Source organism: Bos indicus, chromosome 23, assembly GCF_029378745.1.
Source record: "Bos indicus isolate NIAB-ARS_2022 breed Sahiwal x Tharparkar chromosome 23, NIAB-ARS_B.indTharparkar_mat_pri_1.0, whole genome shotgun sequence".
Lineage (NCBI taxonomy): Eukaryota > Metazoa > Chordata > Mammalia > Artiodactyla > Bovidae > Bos > Bos indicus.
In genome coordinates, this window is record NC_091782.1 from 30,743,467 (window position 1) to 30,763,384 (window position 19,918).

The 19,918-nt window shown below is 45.9% G+C and overlaps 1 protein-coding gene across 1 annotated transcript; it reads right to left on the bottom strand.

Moving 5' to 3' along the window:
* Positions 1-7,390: 7,390 nt before the first annotated feature.
* On the bottom strand, positions 7,391-18,398 carry TRIM15 (tripartite motif containing 15). Its single transcript, XM_019985813.2, has 7 exons — positions 17,742-18,398; positions 15,745-15,840; positions 11,951-12,181; positions 11,185-11,207; positions 9,859-9,974; positions 9,443-9,475; positions 7,391-8,406 (listed from the first exon to the last, which is right to left on the bottom strand). Exons 1-7 carry the CDS (start codon positions 18,108-18,110, stop codon positions 7,889-7,891), a joined length of 1,386 nt encoding a protein of 461 aa, XP_019841372.2. The 5' UTR covers positions 18,111-18,398; the 3' UTR covers positions 7,391-7,888.
* Positions 18,399-19,918: the final 1,520 nt, after the last annotated feature.

Consider the following 19,918-nt stretch of genomic DNA (forward strand, 5'->3'; position numbering starts at 1 on the left):
CAAACTCGCTCTGCTTGCCACACGACAGGCCATTGAATCCAAGAGACGAGGTGTTGAGGCAAGGAAGAGACTTTAATCGGGGAGCTGGCAGACCAAGAAGAGGACGGGCTAGCGCCTCAAAGTAGCCATCTTATTGGGGTCTGGATGCCACCTGCTTTTATAGATCAGAGAGGAACTAAAGAGGCAGGATAGAGAGGGAGATGCAGTGGGGAAGTAAAGTGAAATGGTCTTCAGTCTTGCAATGTTGTAGCCACGCGTTCCGGGAAATAAACTCACTCAGAAGGACAATGCAGATGGTGGAGTGCAGTTTATTACACTGGCGGGCCCAAGGCAGAGTGTCCTCTTAGCCAAGGACCCTGACCAGTTTTCGTGAAAACCTTATATACCCTAAGTGTACGTGCTCAAACCCACCTCCCCAAATTCTCTGAAACTAGTCTGAACAAAGGAAAAGAAAGATACAATCCAAGTTAACCTGTGATTTGTATGACTTAATCCTAGGTAGTTAACAGTGGACAATTATCAATAGGCCTGTGGTCATACCCCAATAAGCAAGCTAGAATTTATGATTCTATTCAGTTACACAGATAATTAGGGTATTCTTTTAGGCAACGGAGAGTCTAGGTACAAGCCCTGGGGCTCTTCCAACCTGGGGTCTGATTTTCCAATTGGTATGTCATTTCCATAGATAATGGGCATATAGCTCAAAGTCCACAGTCTGCTCCAAGATGGAGTCCTGCTTTCAAGATGGGGCCCTGTTCTGTCTGTTTCCTCCTTCAATGCTATTTCCAGGTAGATAGTGTCGGAATTGAGCCAACTTGTAGGACACCCAGCTGGTGTCCAGAGAATTGCTGATGTGTTGAACTCCCTCCCTGCAGCTACTTCACATTGGAATAAGGTTCCAGAATCATATTATATTGTTAATCCATTTTTAAATAAAATCTTTTTCACTTAAAGAGACTAAGATTCAGAGGCCTTAAGTAACTTGCCTCTGGCAGAATGAGAGTTTGGACTCTCTTAATAATGAAGCCAAAGGGCTTTGAACTGTACCAGGGACCTGGCTACAATGATTAGCCCTGAGATGGCTATCTTATTGTTGTAGGACGGCGGGGGGTGTAGGGGGGGCCCTCCAGGGCCCCAAGAGTAGGCTCTTGTCTAACACTCGGAAAAGAATTGTCCGAGGAGACATGTGCTGACAAAGCAAGAGACTTTATTGGAAGAAGGCACCCGGGCAGAGAGCAGTAGGGTAAGGGAACCCAGGAGAACTGCTCGGCCATGTGGCTCGCAGTCTCGGGTTTTATTGTGATGGGATTAGTTTCTGGGTTGTCTTTGCCAATCATTCTGACTCAGAGTCCTTCCTGGTGGCGCACGCATCGCTCAGTCAAGATGGATGCTAGCGAGAGGGATTCTGGGAAGTGGACGGACACGCGGTGTCTCCTTTTGACCTTACTGGAACTCTTCTGGTTGGTGGTGGCTTATCAGTTCTGTATTCCTTACCAGGACCTCCTGTTGTAAAACATCTCATGCGAATGGTTACTAGAGAGTCTGGCCAGGGTGGGTGGTTTCAGTCAGTGTGCTTCCCATAACATTATCAAGGGTCATCCAGACACACTCTCTAGTGACCTGCAATCTGGCACAAAAATCAGCACTGAGCCAATCAAAAAAGCCTTTCTCTGGAATTTGGAGTTTGAATAGCTCAGGTAGGACCTGAAGAGTAAGAGTTGTGATCTTGTGGTGATGATAAAGACCTTAAAAACATAAATAGCAAAGTGAAAATTTATGAAATGTATTACCAAAACTCAAGATTTTAACCTAATGAATAACACCATTATCAGAGCTAATGAGTCAGTTTCAAGTCTAAAATGAGCAGGAGATGAATGTCTCAAATACACAAGGAATTCTGGAAATCAATAAAGAAAAGATGGAAAACTGAAAAATGAGAAGAAGACCTGAGAGAAAATTCCAGAAGAGATAGGCACCCTCACATGTAGTCAGAAAATGAGAAAAATAAAACAATAGTGAGAGATCACTTTACAGTCAGGAGATTTTCAGAAATTAGCAAGTTTGATAGCACCTGTTTTTGGGGTGGGGATGGGGGAGCAAGAATCTCAGAGGTCCTCTGGTGGAAATGTAAACGGGTATGTTACCAAATTGAAGCTTGGTCTGCTTGCCGCAAGACAGGCCAGTAATCGGGAGATGATGTGTTGAGGCAAGGAATATCAACTTTATTGGAAATCTGGGTGTCCCAGGAGGTTAATGTCCGAGAGTACCATCTTATCAGGGTCTGGACACCAGTCTCTTTTATAGAACAGAGCTGGAAGAGGTGAGGAAATATAGTATAAAGGCCATAAATCTTACAAAATATCTCCTGGCCAGACCAGCATCAAGGAGGGAATGTGTTGATTTCTTCTTTTCTGCAACCATTCACAGGTGGGCAGGATCTGAATGTCTCCCTGGGAGCTGAACAAGGGCACTTTAGCTTAACATTCAGGCAGAAGGGCTGGGTTTCCCAAAACAGGCCATAATGTATGTTTACAGCTATAGACAGCATCCTTTTAGTGGTTATAATAACAAAAGCAATGGAGAACAAAGGTTAAAGTGAAAAGAAGCAGATCCAACATGGAGTCAGATTTGTTCTTCCTTGTAACAGATATAGTTCTAGGGAGCAATTTGGTGGTGCTTGAGAAATTAAGAGGGCATTAGCGGTCATCCTCTTCTGGGCTGTATCTGAGGCCTCTTATGCAAGGAGGAGTACTAGGCTGTTCATCCCAGTATTGCTTCCCCACCCTCCTTCACACTGTGGCATGTGGGATCTTGGTTCCCTGACCAGTGATCTATGGAAGCACGGAGACTGAACCTCTGGACCACCAGGGAAGTTCATCACACGTTGCTTATTGTCAAAGGCAGATGGAGGTAACCCAGAAACCCTTTGCCAAAATAAAATATGATAAAATATGGTACTGCATATTGTAGAATACTATTCTGCAATTAGAACCTATAAATTAGATGTATAAACAGCAACATGATTAAACTTTAAAAATCATAGTACTGGGTTTTAAAAAGTAAGAAACAGGTCTAGTACAGTACTATTAATATATTCAAAGATTCTTCTGTATCCAAGGATACATGGAAAACATTAAAGAGTAACTGCCTGCAGGGGTGAGGACAATGTGAGAACGGAGATACAGGAGAAAATATAAACAAAACAAGAAGACCTTGCGTGGGCTGATGATCATGTTCCTAGAATGAAGGAATATGATTGCGTTAACTCTGCACTGAAAGCCAGAAAAAAAGAAAGGACTGAAATGAGCAGGAAAATAAAGGACACGAGTAAGGACAGCAAGCCCCACTGGTAGGCTCAAAAATGGGCCCTGCACGGAGAGCAAGGCAAGAATCAGAGATAATGCATTGCCATGGCTCCTGTTCCCATCACAACCAGCCCAGCGTAATCACCATTCTTGGGCTTCAGGTTCCCTATAATCACCCCTCTAGTTCACTAAGGCACCTTGAGTGTATGTAATCCAGCAGCCTGGCAACTCTTTCGTGGGATATCTTTGTCTCTCTCTCTTTTTTTTCTTTAGCCCAATCTCTCAATTATCCCATGCCATCCTCTGCTCCCTTGGTATCCATACATTTGTTCTCTAGGTCTGTGTCTCTATTTCTGCTTTGCAAATTAGATCATCTCTACCCCTTTTCTAGATTCCACATATAAGTGTAAATATATGGTTTTTCTGATCTATTTCACTCTGTATGACAGTCTCTAGGTCCATTCATGTTTCTTCAAACTACACAATTTCGTTCCTTTTTATGGTCGAGTAATATTCCATTAATAAAGTGTCAAAACGATAAAAAAAAAACTTTATTTTTGGGGGCTCCAAAATCACTGCAGATGGTGACTGCAGCCATGAAATTAAAAGACGCTTACTCCTTGGAAGAAAAGTTATGACCAACCTAGATAACATGTTGAAAAGCAGAGATATTACTTTGCCAACAAAGGTCCATCTAGTCAAAGCTATGGTTTTTCTGGTGGTCATGTATGGATGTGAGAGTTGGACTGTGAAGAAAGCTGAGTGCCGAAGAATTGATGCTTTGGAACTGTGGTGTTGGAGAAGACTCTTGAGAGTCCCTTGGACTTCAAGGAGATCCAACCAATCCATTCTGAAGGAGATCAGCCCTGGGATTTCTTTGGAAGGAATGATGCTAAAGCTGAAACTCCAGTACTTTGGCTACCTCATGCGAAGAGTTGATTCATTGGAAAAGACTCTGATGCTCAGAGGGATTGGGGGCAGGAGGAGAAGGGGATGACAGAGGATGAGATGGCTGGATGGCATCACTGACTGGATGGACGTGAATCTGAGTGAACTCCGGGAGTTGGTGATGGACAGGGAGGCCTGGCGTGCTGCGATTCATGGGGTCTCAAAGAGTCGGACACGACTGAACGACTGAACTGAACTGAACTGAATATTCCATTGAATATATGCACCACATCTGCAGAATGACCATAAAAAAAAAATCTACAGACAATGAATGCTGGAGAAGGGGTGGAGAAAGGGAATGCTTGTACACTGTTGGTGGGAATATAAATTGATACAGCCATTATGGAGAACAGTATGGAGTTTCCTTTAAGAACTAAAAATAGAACTACCATATGATCCAGCAATCCTACTCCTGGGCATATACCCAGGAAAGAAAATCACAGTTCAAAAAGATACACGCACCCCAGTGTTCATTGCAGCACTATTTACAATAGCCGGAACACGGAGGCAACCTAAACATCCATCAACAGAGGAATGGGTAAGGAAGTTGTGAGATCTCTTTTTGCCTCCTGCCCAGTAGGGGACGGGCTTCCCAGGTGGTAGTAGTAGTAAAGAATCCACCTGCCAATGCAGGAGATGCGAGACGCAGGTTCGATCCCTGGGTTAGGAAAATGCCCTGGAGTAGGAAATGGCAACCTGCTCCAATAATTTTGCCATGGAAAATTCCATGGACAGAGAAGCCTGGTGAGCTACAGTCCACGGACTTGCAGTGAGTCGAACATGACAGAGCAACTGAGCACACTCTCAGTAGTGGACAAAACTCAACACTCTCTTGTTCCCAGGAAACTGCAGTGCTGACAGAAATATCGAGATCAATGGAGATTGTGCCAAAGATCCCACAGAGAAGATAAAGGATGGCTTTACAGCACAAACACTGCAACACAGATATTCTCCAACTTTCCAGTGGGGCCATCAAATGGATTATTTTCCTCTGCCTTTCCTCCAGATAGCTCCCAGTCCTCATCCTTGGGGCTTATGTACTCCTAAGCCTCCGCTTCAGGCTTCTGAATCTTTTCTTCATTCAGGGCAATTTTATTTTGGCCCAGAGCCTCCACATGTGCATATCCACAGCCCTCTGTCTGCTGGTCCACCCTAAAAGGAGAAGTACTAGAGGCCTGGAAATACAGTGTAAGTCGTTCATTTGTTTTTTTCTATTTCATACTCAACTGAAAAAGTCTTGTCTGTCTAAAACAGTAGTTCAGGACAGAGGAAAAGAAACAAAGCCCCATCGACCTGTCTGGCAAGTCTGAGCTTCTTCATCAGGTCACCGGCCTGAGGATTCCACTTCCCGCAGGTTACAAAGACCAGCTGAGAAGCCTGTCAGACAGTTCCTTTAACTTGTGCCAGTTTTCTCAGCCACGGGATGAGAAAAACAAAGTAAGTCCTCTGTATTTCGCAGGTTTGTCAAAATGTTCAAAGGAAGATATGTATTTTTGAAAAGTAACTTTTGATTTGGGTAATATTTGACAAATGTTACAATGAGGCATGTGTTGCATATCATGAGAGGGGGATTGCAAAGAGTATTTATGGAATAATCTCATAAGTTTGTTAAAAAAAAGGTTAAATACACTTGTCTACAAAACTGGCAGTATACACAAAATGTTTAACCGGGTTTTATGAGATGTTATAAGAGGAAGTGAGGACAGTGGGACTTTTCACTCTGAAAATGTTTGAATCTTTTAAAAACCAGGAGTATATATTGATACAGCTTTTATAATAAACATTAGGTAATACGACTGAGGCAGAAATTGCTAGACAGTATAAGACTTTGAGACCTCAATTCATTTTTATTAAATTCAATTTTTCTCTTCTTAAGTAAGCATCTCACTCAATTTCCAGGCATTCAGAGGAATGCTTCCCTGGTCTGGAGGATCATAAAACATTCAGACCCAGGAAAAGACAATCATTAACTGCTGTCCAGTTTATCAAGGAGAAAAACTCCAGGTAGACAATTAGCTACAATTAGCTCCTAAACAGACATCTAGCCCCTAACTAATGAGCTGGGGTCTTGAGAAAGGGTCAAGGGATGGCGTCGCAATGTCTGGAGAAACTGAGAAACTGGGGGATCCAAGAAAACCATAAACTGACAAACTGGACATTGAGACATTTAAACTAGTTGGTCAAAAAATGCCATATATTAAAGTCATGAGCCAACCAAAAATGTACAGATCAATACTAATAAAGATACAAAACTGCTGTAATCCCTGCCTTTTGGGGCCTCTTCATCCCCTCTCAGTGTCTATACTGAAGGCTTTGTATCTCTATCTTCTAAAATAAACTTTGCCTGTGTGAGTGTTCACGAGTTAGCAGAATTCATTCTTCAGCTCTGTGAACAGAACTCAGCTTTCACGTTTCACTACTACTAGTACTAGGTTGGACTATCAAACAATTTAATTTTTTTCTGGGTTAGACACAGAGTGGTTCTGCCTGTGATGACAGAAGAGCCTCGGATTCGCTTCTTTTGTATCAAGGACTTATATTAATCTACTGAAATTGGTGGTAATTATTCACATCACAGTGATTCATATTACAGTTTAGTAATGCGGTTCACACAGGGTACAAGCACTTGGAGTATCTTGAAAACATCTGACCCCATAGTTCAGGAACAGGGCTCATAGGATACAAAAAGTAATCTTGTACATAGATTTCTACTAGAGAGACCCTGATAGGGGAAGAAGGTAGATTTTTTCCCCAGTGTTGGGATGGGAGGATGGGAATATAAGTGTTAAACTTGAAAGGAGAGAGCTAGAATCAGAAAGTATAGTCGAGGTGGTGATGGTGGTAGTGTGTGAATCGTCATCATTCTTACAGAGATTCATACTTTGTGAACTTACTTGAATGTGTAGTCAGATTCTGTGTCCAATAACAACAGTAACAATAATAAATGTTTAAGAGGTGAGTTGGAACTGAACACAAGCCTCCTCTTATTGAAAAGTAAGGTCTGGCTAGCCTGCCCTCAGGCAAGTCCTGAGTAAAAGGGACAGGATATGTATTGGTCACAGAGATTCCACTGGCCTTTCTGTCCACCCCAGCAGCACCGATTAGACACACGGGACGCAGGAGTCTGGGTGGGTTGCACACTTTATTAGGACATACTCTACAAGAGAAAGGACCAGAAAGAAAGGGGACCTGGGTCCACTTGGGGCTGGATGAAGAGACTCTAAGATCAGAGAGACGAAAGCATCTCCATGTGTATGTCCAAAAAAAAAAACAGTCAACTTGATACATTAATGCAAGCTCCACACAGTTCTGGCTTTTCCCATGATAGTTATTTCGAAACTTTAAAAAGTTTTATTTTAGTCCCCCCCAAACCAAAAAAAAAAAAAAACCACTGACTACTCAACTTTGGTGTCCTGGTGGCAACCTGCCTGTCTCTGGTTCTTCCCTAGGGAGTGCACAGAAGGCAGGAGCCTCAGCAGGGTGACCAGGGACTTCCGAGAGTTGAAAGACATACGATAAATAAAATGAAAAAAATTACAAAACTATAGGGACTTGGAGATCCCATGTCCTAACGAATCGTCCAAGGGTCGGCGCTGGATCCCCCGGGCGCCTCACTGCCCATCGGAAGGCCTGCTTCAGCCTTTTAAAGTAAGGCAGGAACCCTTTTTCCAGACAGCGAAGAAGGGAAAGACTTTGCCGGAGAAGGAGGCGGTGAAGGTGAAGATGGGCGCCTGGGTGTCGGCGTCCAGCAGGGCCACGCGCCCCGCCTCGTAGTCCAGGGCGACGCCCACGTGGCGCGGGATGTCGCTCAGCGGCAGGTCGGTCCCCGGGGAGGTGCTGGCCCAGCACTGCTGGTGGGAGAGGACCACCGCCCAGACGCCCTCCTCGGCGCTCAGGCCCTGCTCCCCCTTCCTCCTCACCTCCTCCCCGACCACCCCCACCGTGCATCCGCCGCCGTCCCCCAGCTGCACCTCCACCTGCCAGCGATGGCGCCCCGAGGAGAAGCCGGGGGACCCCAGCACCACCGGGAGACCCTCGAAGCGCAGGGGGCTGTCGGGCAGGTTCTGCTTCTGCCGGGTGTACCTCACAGACTTCCTGTCCTCGGAGAGGACCAGGCTCCGGCTAGCGGTCTGAGGGTCCAGAGTGACGACCCCTATTGGGACGAAGGCGTGTACATCAGAACTGGCGGCTCCGAAAATGCCCCTAGACCGAGCACTGTGAGTGGGAGGTACAAAGAGCATCCGCCTTGTGCAGCCTGTCATTGTCCCGCTTCTCAGAACCTCAGTTTTGTTCCAGGAGGCAGAGGATGACATCTATACCTGACCGGCAAGGGGTGCTGCAAGGCTTTGCTTCTCAAAGTGGGGTCCATGAATCAGGACCATCACTTGCCTGGGAGCTTGTTAGAAATGCAGAATCTTGGGCCCTAACCCAGACCTACTGCATCAGAATCTGCATTTTAGTAAGACCCCCCCACCCCCCGCAGTTGAGTTTTCTACAAGTTAAATTTGAGAAGCAGAATAAGGTGATGCTTTTGGAAATAGTTTCTCAGTTAAGCACCAATTTAAAAGTTGTGTCTGACTCTTCGTGACCCCATGGATTGTAGTCTACCAGGCTCCTCTGTCCATGGAATTCTCCAGGCAAGAATACTGGAATGGGTTGCCATTCCTTTCTCCAGGGGATCTTCCCATCCCAGGGATTGAACCTGGGTCTCCTGCATTGCAGGTGAACTCTTTGCCATCTGGATCACCAGGGAAGCTTAAAAGTAAATGCTATTTAAAGAATTGTACAGTATTTGTCTAGGTCAATAAAGAGTCTAGGACAAATTTGGGCAAAAAGACCAAGCATTTGATAAGTATTTTAAATAAATAATATGTATGTGTAATCTAATATTAATTGAGCACTTACTATGTGCCAGGTATTATACTAAGTTTACTAATACATGAATTCATTTACCTTCAACTACTTATGGGATGGGTACTATTATATTAATTATAATAGTACAAAGAGGGACAAAGAAGCTTAATGACTTGCCAGTGTCTCATAACTAGCAAAAGCTAGAACAGAGAACCCAAGCAACCAGGCTCCAGAGTTTGTATGTTTAATTGTTCTGTCCTTCTGTCTTGGAGTGGATGGATGAGTGCACGAAGGGATAAATGAAAAAATGGCTCCCAAGGCCCCCAAGTGTTTACCTGATTCTGTTTCCAGATGATGCACCAGATTTTCTGAGGGAAGCAAAAATAGAAAGACCTGCGACTTATTACTTCTTATAGGCCTTATTATTATTAGATTTATAGGACTTATTAGTTCTTATTTCAAATAAATAAGCACAGTGTGTCCTGGGAACAATGTGAGGACAAGGACAGAAGAAAGGGGGCTTCTGCTGTGAGAGAGATGATGTCCTCACCTTCCTGACTCTGCCGTTCCCATCCTTGGGGAGAGGGGATGCTCAAAGGAATGGTCTCTCTGGGCAGAGTAGGATCACTAAGGGAAGGCTTAAGGGATGGGAGACGCCTTGAGCCAGGTTGGGAAGGTGAAGATGGAGCTTCATGGAAGGCAGATGGGAAACTGATGGGAATGGGGGAAGTTGCTGTCCCCTTTCACTTACCAGAGAACGCCCTCATCATCTCTGGGAGGGTGAGTATTTTCCTGTGGAGATCGCGGATCTTTTTGACAAGGTCAGGAGAAATGGCCTCTGGACTCACAAAAGTCTTCATCTCACACCTGCAGACAAGGTGGTAACCAGTTAGGTTCTAATTCCAAAAATAATGTTCGGGTCATTCAGACCCAATGAGGCTAAAATCTGACTCAAGAATCTTGGCATCTGTGGTGAATAATTAGATTGAGTGACATCTCTTATCTTTGCTGGTAATGTGGAGTTACTAAAGCAAGAAGCCTTTCAGCTAGACCTAAGAGGAACTAGGTAACCACTTCTCAGGAATTAGATACAGGTGCTTTAAGAGAATGTACCCCTGGGGACCAAAAGAGAAAAGATCACCACCCCTATTAGCCTCTAGAGGGCGGTACAGTGCCATTTGAAAAACAGCCTTAAACAATCTAATTTGCATGATGTTTGGTACAAAGGGAAAGGGGTTGAAGAGGGATGAAAAAAGGAGATGAAAGAAATCCTACACCGCAGTGAGAAAGACCTCAATGCTGGTTCCGGTTCAGTCTTTGCTTGTCAGTCTCTGTGTGACTGACAAGCACTTCTCCTCTTCATCAGACATGAAGACCTCAGAAAAACTCTTCTAGATCTAGATCTCTGACACTCTTTGGAAGTATGTTTAGAGAACTTCCTGATTCATGGGCACCTGACTTCAGCCCCCCTACACACACATGGGCAACAATACATGAGGACTCTTCCCTAGTCACTGTGTCTCAAGTTGAGTGGGAAAAATGATTGAAAGAATAGACTGGTCTTCCTGTTTTGTGCTTCTCATATTCTGTACTAAATATTTCCCCTTTGACTGACATTTTACATGGTGTTAAATACTGACTCAAACACTAATAATTCAGGAATTAAATAAGATGTTCCTGGATCAGTTCAACATAATTATTATTTAATTTTTAAAATTATTACTATTTTGGCCGTGCCACATGGCTTGTGGGGTTTTAGTTTCCCTATCAGCCATTGAACCCAGGCCCTAGACAGTGAGAGCATGGAGTTCTATGCCAGGGAATTCCCCATGATTATTATTTATAACTTCACTTCTAAGGGGAAGAAAATGTGTCCCCAGTACCAGTTTAAAAAGGAGCCTTAGCATACAGACCTGAGTAAACTGGGGCTGTTTGTGTGTGAGAGGATGACAGAGTGTCTGTCGAAGTGCTTTTGCTTCTCTGGGTAACCACATGTAGGTGCGAGGTGTAGGAGCCTGCACCTTCAGTCCCACAATGCATGCCTCCCCCCCCCTCAGTCTGGGAGAGTGGGGCCTACCTGCTCTGGTTGACTCTGACATCCTACAAAAGGAAAAAAAAATGCACTTAGTTTCTATACATCCTTCCCATCAGGGCTTCTGTACATCCTTTCTTCCTTTTCATATCAGCTCAAAACTCTCCCCTCCAGAGAGCTGATCTGTTTAATCACCTACTCATAGACTGCTCATTTACATCATGCTTCCTTACTCACGTGGGACTGTGTTGTCAGTTCATTAGCTGGTTCCTCTGTCTCAGCCTCATCCTAGGAGTGTGTTCTGCCTCCAACCATTAGGAGATGGTGGAGAGCAGGGACCAGGCCTTGAGTTACCAGCCAGAAGATATGAAACAGGATAATGTAGTGATAATCACAACAGGCACTGTTTTCCGAGTCCTTTCAGTGAGCCAGGGACTATGGTAAGCACTTCGCATGAAATTTTTTTTTATGGTCTTTGCAACAAAATTATCTCCCCATGTTTAGAGAGGTTATGAGATTTGCCAGTGTCACAGCTGGCAGAGCTGACTGACACTGAAGCCCAAGACCATCAGACTCCAAAGCCTTTGGCATGACCACTGTATGTGACATGGGAAAGTCATCCAGCTCTTCTGAGACTTCATCTCTGTAACCTCCCTGGGCCAAAGGAACCCAATAACCATCAGTCCCTCTCATTACACATCATCTCTGCTTCCCTTTCCTGCCTCTCTCCAGCATCTTCCAGCCCCCAGCATGGTGTCCCCTTCCTGTGGGCTCCCTCTCCTATCCCATGAGCTGGTGGGGTGTCTCTCACTTGCAGAAGCTCACTTGCTGGCTGCTGACACTTCTCCTCCAGCTCCTTGACCTGGGCACCCAGCCGGGCCACTTCCTCAGAGAGTTTGGAGAGATACTCATCCCTCTCCTTCCATATCTGCCGCTCCAGCTCCGTCAGCCTGGCCAGGAGGAGGTGCTGCTGTTTCCCCAGCTCCTGCTGCAGCCTCTCAAAAGCCGCTTCCACCTGCTGTTTCTTGCTTTCTATCTGAGTCTGCAAGGGGTAGAAAGACAGGCATAGTTAGGGAGAAACTCACAGAGCTGGGTTCCCGGAGCCTCGTCTATATCCTTACTGTTGATTAAAAGGGTCAGGGAGTAAGCAGTTCCAAGATTCATCCTCCCAAATAATATTATGGTATTAATACAAGTAGGTAGGTGTCAGGATAAACTTACCAAGGATGAGAGTCATGCTCTCATCTCGCCTAGGGATTCTAATAATAATGCACATCATGCTCTCAGAGCCAGGATTTTCAAACATACTTCCACATCTGCAATACCATCCTAACCCTCCCATACCATCTCTAGAGTCAGGTGGAGATGATCTCTTAGAGAGCAACTGAAGCTAGAGGAGGCTGTGATTAGAGCACAACTTATGAGAAGAGAGGGCTTCCCTACTGGCTCAAGTGGTAAAGAATCCACCTGCAATGCAGGAGACACAGAAGACACATGTTCGATCCTTGGGTCGGGAAGATCCCTTGGAGAAGGAAATGGCAACCCAATCCAGTATTCTTGCTGTGAAAATTCCACAGACAGAGAAGCCTGGTGGGCTACAGTTCATGGGGTCGTGTCCATGACTGAACATGCATGCACTGTGTGAGAGAATGGTGTGGTGTTGGTCTTAGCCACCGAGGTCGCCATCTACAGGGCATGTTTTGATGGGCATTCAGGGATGCTGGAGATCTTCCTGTCCCCAGACTCTCTCTCCTTGGTCAGAGATTCCACAGTGTGGATTTCCTCCTGGAGAACTTTGTAGCACAAGAAAAGAGATGGGAGGGAGCCAGATACTGCCACACCATCAGCCCACTGTCCTCGGGGTCAGCCTTGTGATCAGTCCTAGCATGCAGACACTGGCATACATTTTCTGGCCCCAGGCTTCCTATGTGAAGGCAATGCTTTCAGGTAGACAGACTATAATGGGAAGAGCAATGGATTAAGGGTTAAGAGAACCAGGCTTTAGTCATTTCATCATGAGCTTGGACTTTTCCATGTGGCCTTGGGAGCATCACTTTTCTGGACATGAAGTTTCTGCTCTGAAAAATAATGGCTGGCAAAATGGGTCTTGGATTAGAAGATGCCAGAACCACTTCCAGCTCTGATATTCTGGGATTCCTCAACTTGACCCCAAATGCCCTTCTGCAGAGACAGAGGCAGAAGCAAGTCAGGGAGGTGAATAAGAACAGTCTGCCCATTCTTCCCAGCCAGGCAATGGACACCAGATAACAAGCTGCCCCAGAGTCTGCTAAGAAAACCCCTAAATGGGGATTTCCAAGTGGGAGAAATGGGTAAAATTTTTGTTTAAATAAAGTGAGTTTTAAAAACAAATAAACACAATGTGTTAAATAACTTTATTCTAAAGTTTGACTAGTCAGGTAGACTTATGAAAAGCACTTTTGAGCACTTATCAGAATATGGACATAACTTTCAAATACTACAGAATATTATTTTAATATTGCAAGGTTTTAGGCCTAAAAATGTATCATTTACTTTACGAAATCCTACAGCAGAAATCCTAAAGGTCATATTTTCTCAGCACTGGGAATGACAATAAAAATATTAGTTAAGATATAACTAATAAGTACTATATAGCTGCAAGAAAATTGAATTTAGGATCATTTTAAATAGCTACTGGATTAAATAGCAAATCCAAACTGGTATTACTTTTGCAGAGTCAAAGGAGTGCTAAGGAGGAAGCATTGAGACTAGAGATAAAAGACTAAATTCACCTAATTCTACCAAAACTACCTTAAGGTCACAGGAAACAATGTATGCTGCTGCTGCTAAGTCGCTTCAGTCGTATCCGATTCTGTGTGACCCCATAGACGGCAGCCCACCAGGCTCCCCGGTCCCTGGGATTCTCCAGGCAAGAACACTGGAGTGGGTTGCCATTTCCTTCTCCAATACATGAAAGTGAAAAGTGAAAGTGAAGTTGCTCAGTCGTGTCCGACTCTTCAAAACCCCATGGACTGCAGCCTACCAGGCTCCTCCATCCATGGGATTTTCCAGGCAAGAGTACTGGAGTGGGGTGCCATTGCCTTCTCCGAAACAATGTATACATTTGTCAAAACATCATGTTGCATATTTATTTCTCAAGTATACCTTAATAAAAGCTGGGGTGGAAGGAGAAAATGCACCCTTAAAAGAAAGAAAAGAAAAATAGTAATTCTGGCCATGTACATGCCTTATTCATTAAAGTGGAGGATTATCACATCAGAAATTTGTGCAAACCATAAAAACACTTTCAAGTATTAGGAAAATAATTATAGGGCTTCCCTAGTGGTCTAGTGGTTGGAAGTCTGCCTGCCAATGCAGGGGACATGGGTTCAGTCCCTGGTCGGGGAGGATCCTACATGCCACAGTGCAACTAAGCCCATGCTCTACAACAAGGGAAGCCACTGCAAAGAGAAGTCCACACACTGAAACTAGAGAGCCCCCCCACAACTAGAGAAAACCCGTGCACAGCAACGAAGACCCAGTGCAGCCAAAAATAAATATATAGAAAATAATTACACTCTACAAGTAATGTTATTATATGATATGTGGGGTGGGGTGTTCTAAATGAAGAAAATCAGGATTTCTTATGAGACTCTGTTCTGCCACGAGTGTCTCTGTGAGACATTTTATTCGTGGATGCTAGGTGGATATTTAATGATTTAGAACAAAATTATACTTATTCCCAAAAGCTGTCTAATGCAGACAACCAAAAATTCTCAAAGTTTACAAGAATCCTTAAAATGTCCGACGGAGCTGATGGGAAGCTTGGGGAATGTCTCAGGACCAGAAGTTATTAAGAGCAGGATCCAGAAGAGCGATCAAACTGAGAGGCCAGGGCTCCATCCAGATACTTGACTGATCACATGGCCCTCACTCCCGTGTGGATCGTCCCCACCCTGCCCCCTCGGAATAAACAAAGAAAGGTGCTGACTGGAGCCACCCCAGATGTGGGACCCGAAATGTGAGACCGGGACCCGAAATATGAGACCCACAGGAAAGCGCACAAGAAAATAAGTTACCAAGATGAAGGGTTAAAAGAAATTAAACATCACATAACCTTCAGATACTAACAATAAGGTTTGCTGCTGCTGCTGCTGCTAAGTCGCTTCAGTCACGTCTGACTCTGTGCGACACCATGGACTGCAGCCCACCAGGCTTCTCAGTCCATGGGATTCTCCAGGCAAGAACACTGGAGTGGGTTACCATTTCCTTCTCCAATGCATGAAAGTGGAAAGTGAAAGTGAAGTCGCTCAGTCGTGTCCGACTCTTTGTGACCCCATGGACTGCAGCCTACCAGGATCCTCCATCCATGGGATTTTCCAGGCAACGGTACTGGAGTGGGGTGCCATTGCCTTCTCCAACAATAAGGTTTAAAGACATGGAAAAAACAGGAAAAAGCTTAATTTGAAGGAGAAAAAAAAAGAACTGCAAAACTGTATTTGGAAAACAACCTAATAGAAAGCTCTGTGAAAACTGAGATGAAAATGAACAGAGTTGAAAATTAACAAAAAATGAGAAAAGAAAATCCCCAAAGGAGAAGACGGCCTATGGGGATGTGGCCTTTACCAGGAGCACTTGGAGCTTCTGGTCTTCCCGGCTCTTCATGTCGTCAATCTCATCTCTCTCTGTGCTCAGAGCTTCCAGCCGACTCCTGAGACGGTCCTGTGGATAGAAGAATAGGCAGAAGGAGGTAGCTGAGTTCATGATTTGACTCAATTGTCTACCATGTTCCCGGCACATCGTCATGTGCTGAAGAAGTCAAAGGTTAAAAAAAAGACCCACTTCTTGTCTGTAAAAGACCACTATTAGGACTTTCTTGGTGGTCTAGTGGTTGGGACTTGGCTCTCTCACTGCCTGGGCCCAGAGTTTGATCCCCGATTGGGCAACTAAGATCCCATAAGCCATGCTGCTCAGCTCAAAAATTGAAGAAGAAAAAAAAAAAAAAAAGACCACCATGTAGAGATGGAGTCTGTCACAAGTGAATGACATAGAGACAAATGCAACAATTGAGGTGTGTACACAGTGAGATGGGTGCACAGCAGAGGGGGCAATTCTGCCTGCAGGGGCAAAGGAAGGTTGTAGAAAGCAGCTACCAGTTACAATGGGCCATGAAAGACAAATTTCCAGTTGGGTAAGAGAAGGGGAGGAAGGTAGTTAATGCCTCTGAACTGTACACTTAAAATTTGGTAAAATGGCTTAAAAAAAAAAAATAGTGAAGCAGACTTAGTGAATTTACAGTTGCTGGCAGGGGGAAGGGTGGGGTGAAGGGATAGTCAGGGATTTGGGGATCAATACTGATATATTTAAATATGTACAGTATATATATTTTTATATATATAAAATAGTTAAATATATATAGTACACACTGCTATATTTAAAATGGGTAACCAACAAGGTCCTGCTGTATAGCACGTGGAACTCTGCTCAATGTTATGTGGCAGCCTGGATGGGAGGGGAGTTCGGGGAAGAATGGATGCATGTATATGGATGGCTGAGTCCCTTCACTGTTCACCTGAAATTATCACAACATTGTTAGTTGGCTATACCCCAATACAAAAAAAAGAAAACACTAAGGGGGGAAAAAAAAGAGTGAGGGGAGTGGAAAGCTTTCCAAGAAGAAGAAACTACTAAAAAGTATTAGAAGCAGGAAAGAGTGTTAATTCAGCAAACAGCAGGTATATAACGGTCAGTCTGTCTGGACGTGCCTGGAGAAGGTGGCTGACAGATAAAGGCAGGATCCCTAATGCAAGTGGCCTTGAATGCTAAAGGCATGGGCTTCCTTCAGACACAGAGTCAGGATCCACAGGATGGTTGTGAGCAGGGGAGCGACATGATGGGCTTTGTGATTTGGGAGGCTCTGCCTCGCAGCAGACTGGAGGGTGACCGGAAAGGTGAGAGTGCAGACAGGGCCCTTGATGGAGCCTCTGTGACAGACGGGGACAGCCTGGATTCCATGGTGGTTGTGGGGATAATGCCGAGGGAAAGATGAGAGATGGTTCCAGGGAAGCCACTTCCAGACCTGGTGACTGGGTGACAAAAGGGACCTGAGGGGCAGATAGGAGTGGATAGTGTCCCCAGGACCAGAGGGACTACTGTACTGCCACACCCCACTTCTCAAAAAGAAGAGCAGCTCTTGTAGGATGACCTCCCCATCCTGCCTCCCCTCTGAGCCCCAGCCGTCGGGGCCTTGCTAGGTCCTATACCCAGTCTGGATCCAGGGAGACCAAGGCCACCCTGCCCATGACCTGCAGGAGGACAGCTGCTCTCTCTCCTTCCCAGTGAAGCCGTGGCTAGAATGCTCTGTGCTCCATCACTGTGGGGTCCCCTCAGGGCTGGAGCTGAAGTTCTCCAAGACTGTGAATGGCCACACATCCAAATGGAAGGAACCATGTCTCACTCAGCCTGGGGCTGCCCCAGGTCCCAGCAGCCTGGGGTTGGTCTCCTGATATGGACCATGGCCATATCCAGCCATGGCTCTTCCTGGAGCTCTCCGCTCCATCCCCTTCACCACCTTGGGACACTGTCCTGCCCCAGATGGCCCGAGCTGATCCCACGCCTCTTACCCGGTAAGGCTGGATGGCCTCGTCCAGGAAGCCCACGACGTGGGCCTGGTGGGAGGGACCCTCCCGGCAGAACACACAGAGGAACTCAGCGTCATTCTCGCAGAAGAAGTAGATCTTCTCGCCGTGCTCCTCACAGTAAGTCTCCCCGAGAGGGCCCAGGGGCACAGGGACCAGGAGGGTTTCTCTCGGCTCCTCCTCCTCGCAGAGGGCACAGAGAAGGACCCTGCCGGAGGGCTGGGCCCCCATCTGGGAGGGTGGAGGAAGGCACAGCCGGCAGAAGGCGTGTCCGCAGGCGGCGGTCACTGCATCCTCCAGGGGCCCTTTGCACTTGGAACAGGTAGCCCCTTTGTGGGAGGGGGTCGCGGGCATCACGGTGTCTTCCCCAGCCCGTCCTCTCAGGCCTCTGCCTCAGTCCACATGAACCCTCTTTCCCTGAAATTGAATCACTTTACATGAGTCACAGAGGAAAGGAATGGGAGGCTGAGAGAGGGGAAGGCAGGGGTGTCCAGACAGAAAAGCCACCTGGCTCCACCTCTTGTGCTTCCCAGAGTCCCGGCTACCACTTATCAGCTGAGTGGGTTCAAACTCCAGGGCATCTCGAATTACCCAGCATTCCCCAACAGCGGCCCTGGCAGCCTGTTCTCCCCTCGTCCTAGTCCTTCCGGCCCCTGGGGTGGGGAACAGAGCACACCATGAGGTCACAGGGAGATGGGGTTTCCTGGAATCCTTCCCTTGACCACTGGCGGGTGGGGAGAGTTGGGGAGGAGACCTTGCTTCCTGTCCAGCTGAGCAGGTGGGAGCCATAAACTTCAGGCCCTGAGGTGTGCACAGGTGTGCACACAGCGGCAAAGTCCAGCTGGAGTGGGAGTGCTCACTTCCGGGAGATTGTTCTGGGGGCTTTGCTCAATGCTGCAGGTGTGATGATCGCCCACCAGGACCCCTCCTCTGCACTTCCATTTTAGCTTTCAACTGCAGCAAGGAGAAGGCAAAAAAGCATAATACAAGTGATCTGTGTTGATACAACTTAGAAAAGTCAAAAAAAAAAAAAAAGATAAACAGGTTCAACCACATTTATCTAAGGCTTAGTATTTTCGTATTGTTACATCCAATCTGATAACAGCCCTTGAGAGCAGGTGATGATTATAGGAAATGTAAAGCGAAAGGTAAAGTGACCTTTCCTGAGTCACAGAGCTAGAAAGCTGAAAGGCTGCAGTCTACTCAAGTCTCCTGGCTTCTAGCTGCATGCCCTTCCTGAACTCCCAGCCAGGACAAGGGGATCAGACAGTCATGGGTCTTCATCCGCTCACATGCATCTGTGTATAAAACCAAGGAAAACACCTCCCATAACCCCTCTGGAGATCAGCCCTCCACCCTGTCTCACTCCCTTTCCACTCCAGCTACTTTGTGTATCGACTTCCCTTCCCCCCACCTACACCCTCTGCCCCCAAGAGTGCAGTCCCTGGAGCTGCAGTGTCCAGCACAAGAGCCTCCAAATGCCCGAGGCTGCTGGGCATTGAATGTGGCCGGTCCCAACTGAAAAATGCCGTATGTGTAAAATACGCCCTGATTCCAGACTTTCTTGTTTACTTGCTCAGTCGTGTCCAACTCTTTGCAGCCCCACGGACTGTAGGCCGCCAGGCTCCTCTGTCCATGGAATTCTCCAGGCAAGAACACTAGAGTGGATTGCCATGCCCTTCTCCAGGGGATCTTCACGACCCAGGGATGGAACCCATGCATTGGCAGGTGGATTCTTTACCACTGAGCCACCAGCGAAGCCCCTTCAAAGACTTTAGCACCAAATAAGAAGAATGTAAAATGTCTATGACTAATTTTTTCTACCAATTACACACATTGGTACTATTTGGGGCTAAATATTAGTTTCCTGTCACCCTGCTTGTTTAATCTATATGCTGAGCACATCATGAGAACCGCTAGGCTGGATGAGTTACAAGCAATGGAATCAAGATAGGCAGGAGAAACATCAACAACCTCAGATATGCAGATGACAACACTCTAATGGCAGAAAGTGAAGGGGAACTAAAGAGTCTCTTGATGAGGATGAAGGAGAAGAGTGGAAGAGCTGGCTTAAGACTAAATGTCAAAAAAAGATCATGGCATCCAGCACCATTACTGCATGGCAGATGGAAAGGGAAAAGGTGGAAGTAGTGAGTGACAGA